The sequence below is a fragment of the Myiozetetes cayanensis genome, unplaced genomic scaffold (assembly GCF_022539395.1).
Source record: "Myiozetetes cayanensis isolate MyiCay16 unplaced genomic scaffold, myiCay2020 scf6-25, whole genome shotgun sequence".
NCBI classification, from domain to species: domain Eukaryota; kingdom Metazoa; phylum Chordata; class Aves; order Passeriformes; family Tyrannidae; genus Myiozetetes; species Myiozetetes cayanensis.
Genome location: NW_026087853.1, coordinates 57,029,518 through 57,048,732, shown reverse-complemented (window position 1 = coordinate 57,048,732; position 19,215 = coordinate 57,029,518). Strand labels below are relative to the sequence as shown.

The 19,215-nt window shown below is 40.7% G+C and overlaps 1 protein-coding gene across 3 annotated transcripts in view; it reads left to right on the top strand.

Moving 5' to 3' along the window:
• NELL1 (neural EGFL like 1) overlaps positions 1-18,421 on the top strand; it is a 264,862-nt gene extending 246,441 nt beyond the window's left edge. For all 3 annotated transcript variants that reach the window (XM_050335664.1, XM_050335663.1, XM_050335665.1), the window contains 4 exons: positions 8,720-8,913; positions 12,792-12,968; positions 14,609-14,833; positions 16,473-18,421. In XM_050335664.1, coding sequence (XP_050191621.1) covers positions 8,720-8,913; positions 12,792-12,968; positions 14,609-14,833; positions 16,473-16,523 — 647 coding nt within the window. In that variant the 3' untranslated portion in view covers positions 16,524-18,421. The remainder of the gene's footprint in view (positions 1-8,719; positions 8,914-12,791; positions 12,969-14,608; positions 14,834-16,472) is intronic.
• The last annotated feature ends 794 nt before the right edge of the window (positions 18,422-19,215 follow it).

Here is a 19,215-nt window from a genome sequence, read left to right as displayed (position 1 = left end):
TTTTTTTTTTTACCTCCTCCTGCATGGTGTTCCGAAGTGCCTGTTGAGCTGCTGTCCTGAGCAGTGACTGTGTTTAAGGCTAAAATGCGAGTGCAAAGGAGCGTGTCTGTGTCTGGCAGCATCCCCAGCCACGCGGGGTGGGTGCTGGTTCATGGTGCATCACGTTTTTTGAGCGGTTATCACAGGAGGGAGGCAGCTCGAGATCCAAAGCGTGACTGGCTGCACTTGTTCATTTATCACAACAAGTTGCTGTGAACGCTGCGGTGACGGTGGCCTTGCTGCGGAGCATCATTGGCCACAAAAGGGAGATGAGGTGGTTTTCTAATTCCAAATTTCAGCAGAGGGATGAACACATCGGTGGTAATGCCTGTGTTGCTTTGCTTTGCTTGTTTTCCATTGTTTGCCATCCTCACCCTTAATTTTTTTGAATGACGCAAATAACACCAGAATCTCTGTGGTACCCTATTTTGCAGAGTAAGTCCCAAAGGGCATGAACAGAAAGGGATTTTTAAAAGGTGCAGAGAAGTTTTTCAGTTGTTTTTTTGTGGGAGGACAAAGGAGGGAGCTCCATGGGGAGTTAGTGCTGGTTCTTGCAGCCTGTGTGCCCTCAATCAGTCTGTGAGACACGGTGTGCCACTCCAGCGAGTAAGCAGCGATAAAACCGTAGTGGAAGTGGTAATTGTGGCTATTCTCAGAAGCCTTAAACATAATTTCTCTGTGATATTTTATCAGGTGAGCTTAAAACTGCTTAGAAAGGATCCCATTGTAACTTCTGTAAAGATACAGATCAACTGCTCGTGGTGTAATGTCCTTTCTTTGGAACTTCAGTTCCTCTATCTCTAGTCAGTTATATGAATCTTCTATAAAAGCTCCTTTTCCTTTTGTGAAAGACTTTTTTTTAATGCTGTAAACTTCGTTTATCATGACCATAACTTCAAAGGGCGTTTTCTGAGATTTAAAGTCTATACTTAAAATATAAGCTCAAGTAACAATTTGCAACAAAAATATATAAATTTACTTGTAACTTGCAACAAACATTCTCACCTTTTATAAATTTTGGCTATCAGAAGTCCTAGGGATAAGGTAGCATCGTGATTTAGAAAAGCAGAGGAACAATAATTATTTTCAAAAACAATGTTTTGTAGATTGTCCAGCTATATTAGCTTTTTACACGTCGTCCTAAGCTGATGATGGGGAGCTCGATAAAATCACAGCAGTGAACTTCACGGGGCTAGCTGGGTAAAAGATGGCAAATTTTACAGCACTTTATGACTTAATAGATAAAACACCACATGAAAGCCCCGTATTTCTAAACGAATTCTCAGATGTGAAGAGTTCTCCTTCATTTAAATGCTGTAAAAGGGGTAATGAGCAGAGAGCAATGTTGAAAATACCTCCTTTATGAGAAATCAACATGACATAACCTTCAAAAAGCCCCGAGGCAGCTGGGGACAAGGGGCACTTTTTAGCATTTCTGGTGCTTGCCTGTGTGCCACTTGCCTGGGGAGCCCCATCCCTCATCAGGCTGACCTTCTGTGGCTGATTTGGGATGAAGAAGTTCTAAGGGTCAAACTGATCTCAGGAAAAGACAGACACAGGCAAGACTGTGGTTGAGAATGACCCGTAGGAAGGCTCAGCTGCTGGAAAGGTCAGCATTGCTTGGGTTGAATCCCTGTTGAAGGGTTCAGGCACTGCAAAGAGAAGCCCCAAATGTTCTGTTTTTCTGTGGAGACTGGAGGGAGTGAGATTTCTTCATGAAAACAAACTGCCCTCATTTTGACCTGCGCAGCATGCTGGAAGCTGGTGAGGTGAGGTGCTCATCTCGCCATATGCAAGTTGTAAACAGAATGTGAAATTAGCGGGTTTATTTTAACGAAATAGCTTCTCTGAACCATCTGCTGCGGGGTACCAGTGAGGGAGAGAGTGAACCAGTTTGCTTCACCAGTATAATGAAAATAAAATAATTAAAAATTAACGGAAAGATTCTGCTAACCCATACTGACAAATTTCAAACCAAAACCATGATGTTTATTTTGAAATGCAACTAAGAACTGGTTAAAACAGCAGATAACACTACACATTGTAGCTAAAATGTCACGTTATTGCATGTTATTTACATGGTGGAACATTTAAAGTCAGGGCCAGAGTCTTTCACTCTGTTTCAGAGAAAAAAAGAGGATCTGCTTAGCAACAGCATTTTTCCCTGCTGTATTGTATACTGAATTTGTAGTGTGTACCTGAGGTGGATTTGAGCCATTGTCTTCCAGTGTGTTTTGAAACAGTTCTTCTTTCTTCCTCCCTGAAGGACAAACCTAGAGAACAATAAATAGGCTAAAAACATAAGTAAAGGAAGATTAAACCCTCCCCTACAAAATAATAGCAATAACAATAAGTACTACCACTACTGCTAATACTAAAGAAAAGAAAACCACAAGAGAGTGGGAGGGAGTACTCATCCCTGACAGATTGCCCAAAGCCCAGGCAGCCACTTGCTTTTGCTGGATACGTTTAGGTACCTGTTGGTTGACCCCTTTTCCCTCCATTTAAATGTAGGTGCTCTCAGAGCTGAGTCATCACTTGCAATGTCTCTGCAGTGCTTGCAGAACATTAAGAAAAATAACACGTATTTGGGAGGTGTTGTGATACCTCAGTGCTCCTAAAAGCTTTATCCTCATTGAGTGGGAGAAAACAGTGGAGTGTGGTCACCTGGCAGGGGACAAATGTGTAAATCAACGGATCTGGTGGGTAAAGTTATAATATTGCACCAGAGCTTGGGTAATAAGGATGTATGACTTAGCCAGCCCACTTCCAGATGGGGAAAATTCCTTTATTGCTCAAAGTATCAGCCAAAGACAGCTTTTATCAGAGATGTCAGCTTCATAAAGCAATGGTGAGCAGGGTCAAATTAAGAGAATGTAATTTAATTTCCCGCAGCAGAGGCACTGGTCTTTCACAATGTGGTGTTAAGGATATTGCTCACAGACAAAAGACAACTCTTCTATGAAGTTGCTACTAAAGTTTGCTTGGCAATTAAAAACCTGTTGGCTGTAGTTTCAGAGTTGTTTTGTTGTTGGTTTTTTTGTTTGTTTGTTTGTTTTATTTTAATTTTGTTGCAGGAGCTTTGCTGCACTCTCAGGTAAACAAACAATAATAATTTATAGAGAAGTGTGAGTTGTCATGTGATACAGTATTTACTGTTGTCTGTTGATACCACGTAGAAGCAACTGGCAGGTGTTGTCTTTTCCCTGCACTAAGTGCCCGTGCAGAACCAAAGAATGATCTGTCCAGGTTATCAGAACCAAAAGAAGGCAAAAACTGGCAAAGAAATGCTGCATTCTGGGAAGTCAATATGTTGTGTCCCACAAAGCAAAGCAAATTATACTTTTGAATCTCCATCTCTAAGTGAGATGCTTCCAGTCTGCACAGAGCTGTTCAGACCCTGGAGTGCAGATTTACTGATTCCATTTTTTTTTTTTACGTGGTGATTTGTCTTCCTGGGTCTCGACACTGGGACTTGCAAGCACAGAAGAAAAAATCACCAAGGCAGCAGTCCCTGTCAGTGTTGGTTTGTTTGTTTGTTTTTTTCTTAGGTTAGAGGAGCTGTTGTGGGGGAAATGAGAGCTGGGAAAAGGTAGGACTCAAGAGCTTGTGAAAGAAAACTGCACAGGTATTAGTCTCTCCTACAAAAGCTGGGTGCAGCAGTGCTTGAGGGTCAAATCTGAATGGGTTTTAAATCCAAATTCCTGAAGCTTTCATATATTCCATAGTATGCTGCAGTGTTGCCTCTTATCTTGATTAGAAAGGAAAAGGAAAGGAGGTTTGTTCTTTGTTTATTTTGCCCCTCTCTGCATCACACAAAAAGCTGAGACCTTGAAAATCTTCCTGTATGCCTGAGAATTGCTTTCCTATCCATTGCTAGAGAAGTGATACGTAGACAGAAAGGTTTGTGTACAGTACAGAGTATCCAAGACCAGCTCTAGAACCTGCTGGTTTACAACTTCCTTCTGTTCTGCTCGTAGCATTTCTTAAGGCTCATAATATCAGAGTCTGTGCCAGTGGATTTTATGCTGTAAGTTAAAGATTATCTTTCTTACTTTCCACTTAGTAAATTCTGATTCTTGTACTCTGACAGGAAGTTGTGTTGCATGTCTACAAGGTAATTGTGTTTAGTCATTTCTACATTTTCAGAAAGCTTTTGTAAATCCTATATTCAGAATCTAATTTACTGTGCAGTGTTCCTTAAGAGACTGTTATGTCTCTATAGAATGAACGTGCTATCATAAAATATTTTCTAACTAAGAATGAATCTGTTTAGTGATTTTTTTTTTTCAAAGGTGACTCCAAATAACTTTGATTTAGAAAGAAGGCAAAACCCATTAAGTGACAAGTTGCCTGTGAAAAACGATTTGTCAAAACAGTGTTTAGCTAACTCGTACATACATTGGTTTGGGAGCCCAGCATACATTTTTCACGTTAACAATATACTGTAATGGTTTAATGTACCATAACAGTTAAAATTAGCACATTAGTAGGGTTCTTTCTTCTGCATCAGCTTATCATGATAATACAGAACACCACACTGCGTGGCTTGCTCGCACACGATTTATTAAGGTGCTGTGGAAAAGTCTTACCATTAAAACCTGAATAGCCTTGAAAACTAAGAAATGAAGTAGCGAGGGATTGGTTTAAAATTTCAGTGAAACCAAGTTAATGAACTTGTGTTGATATGTACAGTCATGCTTGTCTTCTACCCTATTCAAGTGCAGTGGCCATGGGACCTCTCATAATATCTGAGCCAAATTACTTCTCATTACAGTCAAAAAAGGATGGAAAAGAAAATTGCATCTCAAGGGGTTATTTGCTTCCATTTTGATTCTGTTTTCTCGTCTGCCTGCATTACCAAGCTCTCTGTGCACTTTAAGAGTATTTTGGGGAATCGAGCCCGTCTTGGGTGGTCTGTTTCCTTTCTTTTCTCACCCACAAAATGTGAGTGGTTGCTGAAACACGTGCAGTCAGGTACTCCTGGCTGTACCTTTGCTTAGAGAGGCACAGACTGGAGTGTTTGAAGGGGGAAGATTTTGATCAGTTTTGTGATAGTTGGCGTGTCTTGGCAGCAATGCCTTTGGCTGTTGACTATACCTTGTTGGTAGAAAACAGCAAGAGGCTTTGCAGTGCGAGCAAGTTTCTGGTCAATATGGTGGTTTCAACTGCATCCGTGCTTTTCCTTGGAAAGGAACTGTGTGGAGGGGGGAGTGAAGTTCTGCCACTTTCACTTGTATTAGTTAGTGGTTTGTGCCACAGAAAATGTCAATATAATGAATAAGATTGCAAGGTCGTATTCCAGGTGTGAAAATGAGATTGTTTTCATAGGTTGACAGGATACATGAGAGAACTAATGCCCATAAACCTAAAGTCAGAGGGTTTTTTTGTCCTATATATATGGGGAAAGAATATGGACTCTACTTGCTATTTCCAGTGGTCTTCTAGGTTACTTGATAAATAAATTAATATTTAATTTCCTTCCTACTTTGTGTTGTTATAATGGGAAATGAGATTTGTGTACAGGTTTTGCCTTGCCCATCCTTAAATGTTCCAGTTTTGGGCCTTCATCTTCAGAGAGCAGTTGTGGGAAAGCAAACAAAACCTGAGTGTGAGGAATTTGAGCCAAGCAAGGACTTGAATAACATAAAAATCATTTCTATGCAAAAGTCTCGTAATAAAGTCCAATTGTTTTGGACATGGTCGTAATTTTTAAACTGGACTGATTTTTCAACACCTAAGTAGACACGTTGATTCTACTTGCTAAGAGAAATTTCACATTAAAAATGAGTCTTTTCTTCCCTGCTTTGTATAGCCACGTACATGCTGATCTTGCATCGATATGAGCAAGTCCATTTGAACTCCATTAAACTGAAATATTTTCTTAAGCTAACTGAGAGCTGGCAATTTGGGAGCATTTGGGGTTTTTTTCCTTCCCTCTCCCCCAGCCTGGTTTGAGGCTGAAGGAGTGACAGGGACAAAAGATGTTACAGCTTTTCTTCCTCAAGTTTCTGGGAACCTTGGCTGTTTGTTCTGACTTTAAGAAATGCAGTCAGTGACAAGAAAAAAAAAAACCTGCCAAAGGGATGTTCTCAGAAAATTAGTTCTATTAAAAGTTCAGCTGAAAATGAGTGCAGTGTCCAAGCCTTTTCTATCTGATTAATGACTAAAACTTTTAAATAATAAATGCCATAAAATAATAGGAAACCATCATTTGCATAAAGAACGGGGAAAAAAAATAAATGAGCAAACTGAGTAGCAATTAGGAATTTATGTCCGTGCTTTGGTTGATTGGCTTTTTTTTTTTTTATTGTCAAGAATCTTCCATTTACCAATTTGGGCTGCTCTTAATGGGGACATCCTTTTTGTGTGTGCTAAACAGCGAACAGCGGTGTCAGGACGTAAATAGGGTGTTCCTCCCTTTTGCATATGTATAAGAGATTAAGTTGGCTTTGTACAGTGTGAACAGGTCTGTACTACTGAGAACATGAATAATGTTAGTTTCTATAATTGCTAACATCTGGCTTTCCATAAATCTGTTAAATTACATGGAAGCAGAATTAGATTTCAGTGTCATAAGTAAAGCAATTAAATGCAACTCTGTAGGCAATATGGCTTTATATTCATCTGTGAAATCCTTTTAGTTTTGAGCTGTGAAAGCTACCCTTCTAATCTGTACTGTGATTCTACTGCATCCTATATAGATTATATTCAAGGAGCTCTTAATGTGATGGGGAAGACAATATTGATGATACTTGGTGAAACCACCAAAGGCAGAGTGAACGCTTCATTTATACCTTTGTTTTCAACAAAAACCACATGTCAAAGTCTATTGAAAGGAAGATGGGATATCTTTAAGAATGTTTTAAGTTTTACAGTAACTATTTGGATATCATTCATTTGACACCAGTTCATTTATAGATCTCTTCATATCAGTCGCCATGGTTGTTACATCCTATGATATTCTGCCACTTGTTAAACAAGGAACTACAATTTTTAATTCTCTTAGTCCTGCACCTTTTACACCACTGATAGTGGATATTTCAAGTACTAAGTAAGGGTTAAGCTCTGCATTAGGGCAATAATATTTTTTTCTGGCAATTAAGACAGTCAGGACAGAAAATACTCCATTTTTTAGGCCAGTCTGAGTGACGAGCAATTAAATTATGCCTTGGGCCACTGGGAACATTCCTAACAAAGGACTGGCCCACAGGTTAGCCCAGGAGCAAAGCCCTTCTGCAGTGGAATTGCCTCCAGCTTCCCTTTAGGTCCATAAGCACAAAGAGGAACATCCATTTTCTGGTGGCCCAAAGCTTCCACTCCGTCGCGCGTTTAGTCAAGTCCAGGGGCACGACCACATTTCCACTCGCTCCTGGACTATTTGTGAATTGAAATCAGCAATTGTACTCACCTGATCAGACTGAACTTAGTGACTTGATTGTTAGAGAGAGTGTCCTTCTCTGATGGAGGGAATTGTTAAAGTCTTTTTAAGGGATGACATTTCGAGGAGATGACTCGTGAACCCATAGCACTTGTCCAAAAAGTAGCGCAACTGGCCATTGCATCCCACCTAAATTAAACTTTAAGTAACTGTCCTTTATAAATTCTATTGAATTTTGAAATTTGTTATTTTAGAGAGGAGTTGAAAGTCCCATTGGGTAATATTGAACAGTTCTTAATTTCACACTAGCCATAAGGTCATTTTAAATGGTAAGTGTGATGGTTCTTCCTTTTAATTTCTGATTGCATCTGATACTATTCTGGAATTTTCGTGACAGAAACTATCACATACATCTAAAGGACTTTCCTCCTCAGCCTTCTTTCCACTGTTGCTTAACAGTTTTCGTTGTTCATGTTGGGACAAAAGAGACCCAGTAATTTACTGGTGTTTTAACTGGACAATCTGTCAATATATTGTTTAGAGAAAAGTCCAAAATTATTTTCTGAAAGAAATACCTGCTTTTAACAATGTGCTGAAAAATCTCGTAGCTTTCACTGCAAGAGAACTCCCCAGAGAACTGCATGAACTCCCCAGATAAATTCATATTGCATAATTATATTTTACCCTCCGAGAGCAATTTTAATGGGATCCTGTAATTCGCTTTTCTCTGGTGTATAATGATTTTATCTTGTCACCTATTCTTTTTGTCATTGCAAAATCATACTGCATAGCTTTAAGACTTTTTTTTTCTGTATCAGGTGCATCTGATTTCTTTTTTTTTCTCCCACTCCACACCCTCCAGTTCACTTATACCTTCTAGCAATGGGAAAAGGATGCAACTGACTGCTTTAATTATGGGAAATGTTGCTCATGCTAGGAACTTACCAAGGGTAGTGCACCTCTATTTTGATGTAAAATCCAGAACAGAGAGTGGTCTAGTTGACAGAAGGTCACTCTGAATGATCAGTAGTTTCCAGTCACCGGGAAATCAGTATACACCCTTGTCTGAAGGTTAAAGTTTGTCTCTGATACATGGTTCCACCAACTATGTCAGACTCAGCATTTATAATTAAGCCTGATGGAGATAGTTTAAGAATTCTTGGTGGAATCAAAATAAATGCTCATCAAAATAACCCCTCATCCGCCAGCAGGACAGATTAGCAATAATTACTTAATGCAGAAATAAAACTCACCACATGAGAAAAGCGTCCAAAGCTTTATAAATCCGCTGTTTTGCAGACATTGATGAGTGTGCCTTGAAGACCCACACCTGTTGGAATGATTCAGCCTGTGTGAACCTGGCAGGAGGGTTTGATTGTCTTTGTCCATCCGGACCATCTTGCACTGGAGACTGTCCCCATGAAGGCGGCTTCAAGCGCAACGGGCAGGTGTGGACCCTGAGAGAGGACAGATGCTCCGTTTGCTCCTGCAAGGTGAGATCCAGCTGGTCTGGGCTTCAGGAGCCCTGTAATTCTCTGGGCTTGTGTCAGGAACCCAATATTGCAGTGCTACCGGTGTTGGCAAAAATATTAGCGTAAGGCACTGAGGCAGAAGGTAAGCTCTGCTGTGGGCACTGAAGCTGGGATGGGGATATTCTTCTGGGAGGGCATTTCTTTTCTTATTTTGGGAATATATGCCCAGCTGAACAATGGCTAATCCTGCTGAACCTCTGCCGTGTCACCCTGTAGGCCAGAGCATCTCAGAGTGTGCCTTGAAGAGGGTCTTGCACTACCCTTTAACACAACCTTCCAGCACGCTTACTGGAAACTGCAGCTGAAAACTGCTTTTAATTTCCCTTTGATGAGGATATGCATCTCTCAGTGCTGTAGGCAGCCAAATTCCTGTTGGTGGTGTTTCCCTTTACTTGGAATACGTGTGAATGAGCTGTGTGAGAAGACAGGTCTGAGCATGAGTCAAAGGTTAGAGGACCCAGCAGCAGGCACTTAATTTCCTCAAGTGAAGAAGGGTGATGGCCAGCTTCTTCCTCCTCATCCCACCTTGGCTGTGCTGGCAGCTCTCCCACTTGAGCAGTGCAACTCCCTCTGCACCTTTGGAGAAGCCAGGTCTAGTATCAGTAAGATCTACCTTAGAGCTAAGACTTAGATCAGGAGGAGGGTGTGTTTTTGGTTTGTTTTGGTTTGTGGTTTTTTTTCCTCTGGAAATTATCAGGTGTTTTTTTTTCTGACTATGGTAACCAAGTTAGAAGAGCATTTGGCTCTGCTTTCTTGATTTTCACCAGCTAACAGAGGAATGCTGTCATTGAAATCAGAAGAATTTTAAGATTGCCCTAACCTGAGAAGTAGTTTGTCTTTTATGGTCCCTGTGACCTGATTCATTAGTAGGGTGGGTAAAGCTGTCCATAGGCAGAGCACTGCAGGCTCATACATCAGGGCAAGGAAAATTAGATTTTGGCCACTGTGAAGAAGCTGAAGATGGAGCATGGGATTTGGCCTCTCAGTCTCCATGTCTGAATGCTTAGGAGCCAGAGAAGCACGAGAGGGTTTGAAGGGGGACAAAGGGGAAGAGGTGTTTTTGAAGCCGCAAGAAGGTGAAAGCCTCATCGTTTCTGTTTTGCAATGGTGTAGCAGAAGGGAAAATAAAGACTTCAGATGAATAGAACCTGCAAAGTACGCTGCTGGATTGGGCTCAGTAGGGAATATGTTCTTGTTAGTTGCTGTATTTTTTACCTCAAGTTGCCTCAAGCTCCCTAAAACTCCTCCTTTCAGAAGCTGAAGTGTACAACTCCGCTGAATATATATCAGGCTTTTATGGTAATTCTTGAGGAACTGGCAGGCTTACGAAAGGATTTCCAGTCAATAGAATAAACAGTTTAATATATGTGAAGACATCTGGTCTGCCTTTGCAGAATTATAACTATTAGTATTCCCATTTCAGGTTGTTTGCAATTTGTTTTCTTTGCCGTCGCACGTATTTCTTATGTTGAATGCTCTTATTGGTGTATGAAAATATAGAAATGATTAACTAGTACATAGATAGTCTAAACTAAGCCTGACACTGTTTGTTGCTATGACTCTTCCTTTGCATCTTCTTCACTTCAGTTTTCTCCTTGTGAATTAACATTTGCATTTAATTTCGTTCCAGTAGCTGCCTGTTTCAAGAGCCAAATTCTTGTCTATAGAACAGGGAAAAGAGAGAGAGCTCCTCCTCCTCTATCACATCTCAGGCAGACTGTAAAGTCTTCACTCAGTGTTTATTCAAATGCATTTTTGTACATTGGAAGTGATAGCTTCCAATACACCAGGCTACTTCTCAAACCTGTCCTTCTCATGCAATTGCACAGAGACCTGGCCCTGCTTGATCTTTTGCATCCTGCTCAGTTTGCAGGGAGGAAAAGAGTAGAGAGTGACTAAACCATTCCTTGTACTACTGACTTGAACTTTGAAATGATCCTACTTGCTTGTTTTACCCAGGAGAAAAATCAGCATTTCTGTTTTAAAATAAAATGGGCTTTTCTCTTGCTATAGTTACTCTAGGAAAGGTCAGGTGGATGTATTTTGTGCATTGGCTGAAGCACATAGATATTATCTTGAAAAAGTTCATACCACTGATGCTTTTGAAGCACGTAGAACTCATGCAGGGAGGAAGGTGAGGAGGAAGAGTTAATAATAAGATATTATTAAACCCAAAGAAAATCAAGTTTTCTCTATTTTTTAATTTCCTACATATTTCTCAGTGCTACTGTAGAGCTGAAAAGATGTATGTGGGATGCTGTACCCTAAGAGGCTTTATGTCACTGCAGTATAGGGATAAAAAGGTTTTTTGAAAGGTATTGAGCTAATGAGGTTGTAGACAAAACACAGATGCTTAGAGACTGAAGAGAGTAGCCGTGTATTATGATTACCAAAAGTTCTCTGGCGAACTCATCAGGCTTTTTTGTCATTGTTCTGAGATATGGAGAGTAAAGGTAGCATAAAAGATGCTCAGGGAAACACAGAACTACCAGCAGTGTCACCAGCCAGAAGGGCAAATTTGAAAACTAATCTTGAGAGCTTAGGAGGAACTGAATTGGATCGAAGCAGGCAGGCCACTGTTAGCCATTATTAATGAGCACAGAAGAGGAGAGAGACTGCCATGGTGAAGGTCCCCTGGATTCCTGGCACAACACCACCTGGTCATCCTGACAGAACTCTTGTGCTAAGCTGATTTTGGATGTGCATTTGGACCTGGCCAGACCTGTTGCTAAGGAAATGGGCCACTTACTCAAATTGCAGAGTAAGGAAATAAAGCTTTTTTATTCCTCTTCCCACAGCTAAAGCAATCTGGCCACTAGTACCAAATCTCTTCTTATCCTAATTTGATACAACACTGAATAAACCCTGCATAGTAATCTATGCCCTACAGTTGGCAAAAGCAATTCAGATCCGTGTTAACCTGGCATGTTTTCTACATTTCTGTAATTCTGTGTTCTCTTCAGCTTTACTTGTTAGGCTTAAGAATTCATTTTAGTTATTCTTAACAATAGGGTGCCATATTCTGACCCATTCAAAACTGTGATGAAATGCAGCAATGACAGTGACTGACGTGGGTATTGTGGCTCCCTGGTGCTAATTTTGTGTTGCATTGTGGCCAAGACTGGCTTTGCTTTAAAATAAGAGCCAAGCACACCTCCCTGCATCAAATCATAAGCAATCCACCCCCTTGCTACGTGCTGAGCGACCTGGTCTAGTGCAAGGGTCTCTACCCATGGCAGGGGCATTGGAATAAGATGGTCTCTAAGGTCTCTTCTTTAAGCTGGTGTACTGTGGGTCCAGATGTGAGATGTGAGAATAAAGAGCAAGTGGTGCTACTGTGACTTTGCTGTATTTTGCTCTGATGAAGTTGAAGGGGCCACCTTTATTCAACTTATTTTCTACCTTTATTCAACTTATTTTCTACCTTTATTCAACTTATTTTCTTCATAGCTATACGTTCAGCCAAAGTATTGCTAAATAAATGTTATATGTGTTAGAGTGGCAGCTGCTGGAATGGCTCGTTGATGTAAACCAATGAGATATGAAATTCCTTTGCTATATTTCTTCTGAGATATCCTGACTCGTTTTAAACTCAGTTAGCTGGAGGCAGGCAAACTATTCTCAGATTCAGGCAATGCTGACAGAAATGGGGATAACACCGGTATTTGTCATGTTGCAACAGGCAAGATCCAACCCTTATCAGCAGCACTAAGAACCCAATGTTTCCTGACATGCCAGAGATGTGCCCTTTGCTCTATACCACCCCCTCACCCTGTGACCTCACCTGGGTTGCTGTCTGGGAGCCTGTGGGTTGACGCCAGGTCGATGTGTCCCCGCAGGACGGGCGGATTTTCTGCCGGAGGACGGCCTGTGACTGCAGGAACCCCAGCGCCGACCTGTTCTGCTGCCCCGAGTGCGACACCCGCGTCACCAGCCAGTGCCTCGACCAGACCGGGCACAAGCTCTACCGCAGCGGGGACAACTGGACCTACAGCTGCCAGCAGTGCCGCTGCCTGGTATGGGAACAGCGCTTTGCATAGGAGCAATAATAATAATAATAATAATAGTCATAATCCTTTATTATTAAAACATACCTGCTCTTCCTTCCCCTGCTTTTCGGGCTGGGGAGGATGGCACAGCGCTTAACGGAGCCCCAGAGAGCTGAAAGCTGCACCGTCGGTTTTCCCTCTTTCCGATGGATGAGTTGGTCTAATGAGCAAAGTTAAAAGCCTGACAAAAGCTTGGAGACCGTGGTGCTGTATTAATGATGGCGTTGGTCTGCTTTTGAGAACTTTCTGTAAGGTTGTCTGATCTTTAAATGGCTTTTTCAGATTTCCACCCCCTCCCATGTGATGGGTTTGGTTGGGGAAGTTTCAGTTTTTAATTATATCAGCTGGTGTGGCTGTCTTAGCAAAATGGAAAATGAAGTACTTTTTATTTATTTATTTATTTATTTTTATTCAACAAATGCTGGAAACACAAAGGGCCAGTACCACTTTGTAAGCTAGGAAAAAAAAAATAAATAAAAAAGGCTAAAGAAAACTGAAATTACTAGAAGAACATGCAAAATAAAGAGCACTTATTTTCTCATTAGACACTGTAGATTGTTTCCTTAAAGCTTTAAGTTTTCCACAGATACACTAATTAGTGCATCAGTGAAGTTCATTAAAATTATCAGTTTTCCATTTATAGCTGTCTGTATATCATAGTTGTTATATATGATACTAATCAAGAGGTGTCTGAGCATCAGGAAGGAAATTGCATTTAAATCTAAGTTACTGTTACAAGATAATTATCCATAATGCACAAAGTATTGAGGCTGTGGCTGGCAGTTCTTTGCCCAATTTTATGATGGGGATAACATACAGAGCTGTAAGACAGTGGTGCCCTAAATCAGTGCTACATGTAAGGTCCTGTGTGGTGTGTGATGTTCTCAACATCTGAAGTGTTTCCAGAGTAGCATAATGCAAATTATTGAGGCCCTTCGCAGGTTAAGTTTAGACACACAGAGCAGTACTCTGCAGAAGTGACCTGGTGTTTCTGTCTCAGTATCTCTCTAGATACTTAACCATTTTGGTTTTGTTTGTTTGTTTTTTCACAAAGCTAAATAATAAAGTAAGTCAGTGGAACATAAATGGTATTGCTCTAGCAATTCCTTTAGGAGTCAATATTGTCTGCTGCTAGTTAGATCAGTGTTTAATGCTTGTCAAGCATACTAACCTACATCTATCTGCAGTGTTAATTTTCTATTTAAATGCTTGCTGTGATCCCACAGAGATGTTTATGTGACCAGGAATAGAAAGAGTTCAGGAGTCTGCAAGGCAATCACTGCAAAAATTATAGTTTGTGTGGAAAATATTGGAACCCAGTATTTAACCCTGTCTTCAGAAACCCCAGAGAACTCAAGTTCCCCTGCTATGATGATGACAGTGTTGTTGTTTAGTCAAGAAACAACCAGATGATAATCTGCTACATTTAGGAAACTTCAGCTTAGTATTCAAACATGAATTTGTGTGATCAACCAAACTGAGACCCGATCCATTCAGTTTATTGCAGTTTTGGCAAAACAAAAATTTTCCATTCAGCGGGATAAGAAGGTTTCTCGGTAACTCATAAACGGCAACAAATTCAACGAGATTTGCTTCAATTTTCGTAGGAAGGAGAGGTGGACTGTTGGCCTCTTCAGTGCCCGAGTCTAAACTGCGAGTACACGGCCATCTCGGAGGGAGAGTGCTGTCCCCACTGTGTCAGTGACCCGTGTCTGGCTGACAACATCACCTATGACATCAGGAAAACCTGTCCGGACGGCTATGGAATCACAAGGCTCAGCGGCGCTGTGTGGACAATGGTGGGATCTCCTTGTACAACCTGCAAGTGCAAGGTACAGTGGGATGGGTGCATGTCCTGAACACAGTCGAGGTCACTCTCTCACATTAAAATCCTGGGGAACTAAATGAGACCTGAGAGCCCACCAAAAAAAAAAAAAAAATCTTTCCTATGTTGCAGAGTGCAAACAAAACAGTTCTCTCCTTGTTGGAAACGTTGAGCACAGATATGTTAACATCCTAGTGCAGTAGTTCTGTTGCAGTGCCCTGCAGGCATTCTCAGTATGAATCCAGGCTAAGGTTTCAATGATTGCCTGGTGTGGGTGCTCATGGAAATGTGTGTTACAGACCTGGTAAGCTGAGGCAAAAACACTAAGAAAAAGGTTTCACCAGCAAGTCCACAAGTAAAAGGGCACTGCAGCTCACAGAGGAAGCCACTCTCTCAACAGTAACAGCAAGGGTCACAGTTTCTGTTCCCTGATCTCATCAAGATATATATCCATATATAGCCATATATCCAATGGCTCTAATGCAGAAGTGCAGTCTAACTCCTTTGCTTTGTGCAGTGGTGACCCCACTGTGCTAATATCAGAATTATGAAAATGTTGTTTTGAGTTATATAAAATGTTCTTCTCTTCACTGTGGGAGAGCAAGCTGTTGCTCCAGGGCTTTACATTATTGAAGGTAGCTTTCCTGCCCTTTTTAAAAAAAATATTATTTGTGTTGATTTCTGTTGGATTTAAAAAAAAAACAATAACAAAAAACCAAACCCAAACAAACAAACAAAAACCAGAAACCTTCCCTATGTGGATCACATCAAAACTCTGTCGTGGGTGGGAGTGGAAGGCTTAGACAAAGTTGTTAAAAAGCAAAGCCTTGCTGGTGAGTCTTGAGGTACAGAGAGGATTCCCTTGCTTTCTAAACCCCTTCTCAGAGAGGAGTCTATGTGCAGCTAAACCCAACTCTGGATTATGTTAATGGTTTAACTTTAAGGAATTTTAGAGGTAGGACTGAACAACTTTTGTCCCGCAGGTTTTAATGATTGGCAAAATGAGAATATTTATATAAAACAAATAATTTATTTTATACAAATGATCAGACAAAAGATCTTAATCAGAACTATTTACTACACAATATAAACACTAAAAATCTACTAGTGGAGTGTAATATAGCATAAAGTAGTAGAGTGCACTGTAACAAAGCAATTCTTGAAGCAGTTATATTAAAGCTAGCAAAAAGAAGTAATTATTAATTGGAGATCTGATGTAACTCACCCAGTGGCAGGATGTGTATTCGAAGCCTGGTGAACAAGGACAGTCTTAGAACACTTTAACACCAAGACAGCCCCCTGGACCCAGCAGCTGATAGCTTGCACTGTGTTGGATTTTAGGTTTTATCAGGGGTAGGCTCCCCTGCCACAAACTCTTTCCATTAACTTTCTTCCATGAGAGGAAAAAATCCAGTCACCTCTGTTGCCGTTGCTGGGCTGTATTTTGTTTCGGGGACCGCATCCAGGTTTCTGGTTCCTGTGTAGTCCAGGCCAGTTCAGCGCTGTTTGTCCCAGTCGGCCTCCTCAAAAAGCCACCCCTGGGAGCAACAGGCGACCCCTGGGATGATGGAAGCAGGGTTTTCTTTTTTGTAGGCAGTGGGTGTGCACCTCTGCATGACTTGACACCTGCTTGTTTGTCTGTGCAGAACGGGAACGTGTGCTGCTCGGTGGATTTAGAGTGTCTCAACAACAACTGACCTCCTCAGGCTGGACTGTGCCGAGGGAGGAACGCTGATGGAGTTAACACCTGAAAGGAAGCCGTTGTGTGCGTTGGCATTTTATACAACAGACAATTACCAAAGCCTCCGAGCGAGGAGGGTGTTTGGGAGTTGCCTTTTGGGACCGATCACTACGCTCATCCTTGTCCGGGTGACCCACAGTACAGCGCGTAGAAGTCGATGGTTGCTAAAAAGTTTTCAGTGTTGTAAATGACACACTTTTCCTCGTCAAGGAATTCGCAAAGATGTTTTAAGTTATTTCATGGCTAAACTAATGCTGTATTTTTGTTTTGATTTTGTGTACTGACGACATTGATAGGATTCAGCTCCTCTTACTTTGAAGCTAGATTTTACAAATAAGAACAGCCTGTCGTGGTTTTTGTCCCATGATATCACATACTTAGTTCCAAGGTCCCTGTTAGATGTATTTATGAAAATATGTATGTATGTACAGTCAAATTGCATAGTACTTATATTTCACAGCTGTCCAACATTTTAAACCATTCAAAGGTATGGACAGAATGGAAGTAGTCAAAATAAGTCTGTCTTAGAAAAATTATAAAATTAAGTGCCATGAACTTAATGAAATGGCAGAAAAAGCACTTTCTTCTCCAAATGTGCAGAGCAGCAAGACTCCTATAGTGAGAAATGGAACTAAACCCCCATTCCATTGCCAATTCAACACATATTCAGGAAAGAGTCACCGGGCATTACCAGCATTCCGTTGAGTACAGCTCCTCTGGATTATACAGCGATACAACAGAGACCCCTAAGATGATGTAATTTAAGTTGGCTAGGGTAGAATTTGCTTGCGTTTGCAACATCATTGATGAGTTCAGAGTTTTTCCTTTTTTGTGTGTGTGCTTGCAGTGGTAATGATGTCTGCCATCCTCCGTCACTGCTCCCACAGTGACAGAGTGCAGAGGCACCTGTGCCAGTGACACGCCGGACAGGAGGCCTCAACTTCCATTGCTTGGTAGCTTCCATTACCCAGTTAACAGCTCAGAAACAGATTTTTATCTTTTCATGTCTTACGACATCCAGAAATATTTCGGTTTTTTTCATTGCTGAGTACCTAAGTTTAGACAGAAATATAAATTAAAACTCCTAGCCCCATATCGAAGTTGGAGTTTAGATTCTCTTCAACTGATGTCTGTTGTTTTTTTTTCATGAGGCTAGAAGGTTTGTGGCATTAGAACAGGAATATATTTCTATGGCGATGCATCTACGGCTTAAATGTCACATTTTTAACGTGCTGTTGTGTTTTGTTCTGCTCATTGTGTGGTGTTTTTTCTTTCTTTCTGTTTATTTCCTCAAACACACTGAGTGTACGGAAAAGATTGCAGAAATAAGTATAGTGGCTACAGTTTGGAAAGTCTACATTTGTGAGTTTTTCATAGTTTCATGCAGAAAATGTGAAACTGATTAATAAGAATGAAGTGTGACTATACAGTGAAAAAAAATTAGTCGTCTTTTAAATGAAGTACTATTATGTTTATAAGGGGACAGTGGAGAGCAAAGAAGATGAAATTACTTTAATCATTGAGACAACTTTATTCCCATTTTTTTAAATGGGTTTTGTTTTAGTTAACAGGTTTGTGTGGTAAAGTTAAATTTATTTTCTTAAAATGCCCCATCATTTTCAGCTAATAATGTGTTGACTCTATTTGCATTGCCCTGATGATTGTATAATAAGGGAAAGAGTTGTGTTTTATATGATACTCAAAGGATGTTTGTAAATCATAATGTCAGCTCATTTTGTATATCACATTGTAAAACCCAATGGTAATTCAGTTGGATAGGATATCCAGTGGGCTGAGATATAAAGGGGAATGATTTAAAATTTGTGGGCATCTAAATAAACTCCTATGTACAGATTGCTTTCCCTTAGCTTTATTAATATGATCAACGTCCTCTCCAGCTCAGACTCCTGATGTTGCAAAAAGGAGAAAGAGTGTTTGCCCGGAGATGTAGCACCAGAGTTGTAAGAAATATTTCATTTATACTTACCCAGACAAAATCACATATTCCAGTCTATCAATCTGACCGATTTCTGAAGCTCTGTGAAAGGGATTAAAGACAGTGCAGGGTCTGAAAATCCTTCTTTTCCCATTTACCTGGTAGCAGTGAAGCCCTTTTCCAGGATTCTTTGTGGAACCTCCACACCTTGTTGGGATCATATTTAACAGGAGCACAGAAGTTCACATTTTTTCCACCGCAGAGAGCAATTTTCCTCCAGAGCACAAATGCAGATTAATTCACTAAAACCCTTTCAGAGCATTTGATACAGCATTATGTGTCATTAACTCCAGAGTGATACCGCTTGAATTGTTTACACAAAGTCAAAATATTGACACAGACCCTGTTTGTTTATGTTGCATTTTAAGCAGCTGCCCTGACTGTGAGGAACTTTTCCTTGTGAAGCAATTTGATCCCTAGTCACATCACATTTACCTTCAGAGTACTCAGAAGCCCCAGCCCCAGCTCAAAGGGCACATTAAGGAGGAAAATTCAATCCCCCATGTTCCTGTGTGACTAAGGTAAGTAGGAACTTTCAGAACTTCTTTCTTGATGAAATTCCCTATTCCCTCTAAGCATACAGGCACTACAATGAACAAAAAATGATGCTTATTGTAATAATTTAAGAAAATTCTCTTCTGTGTTTGTGAGG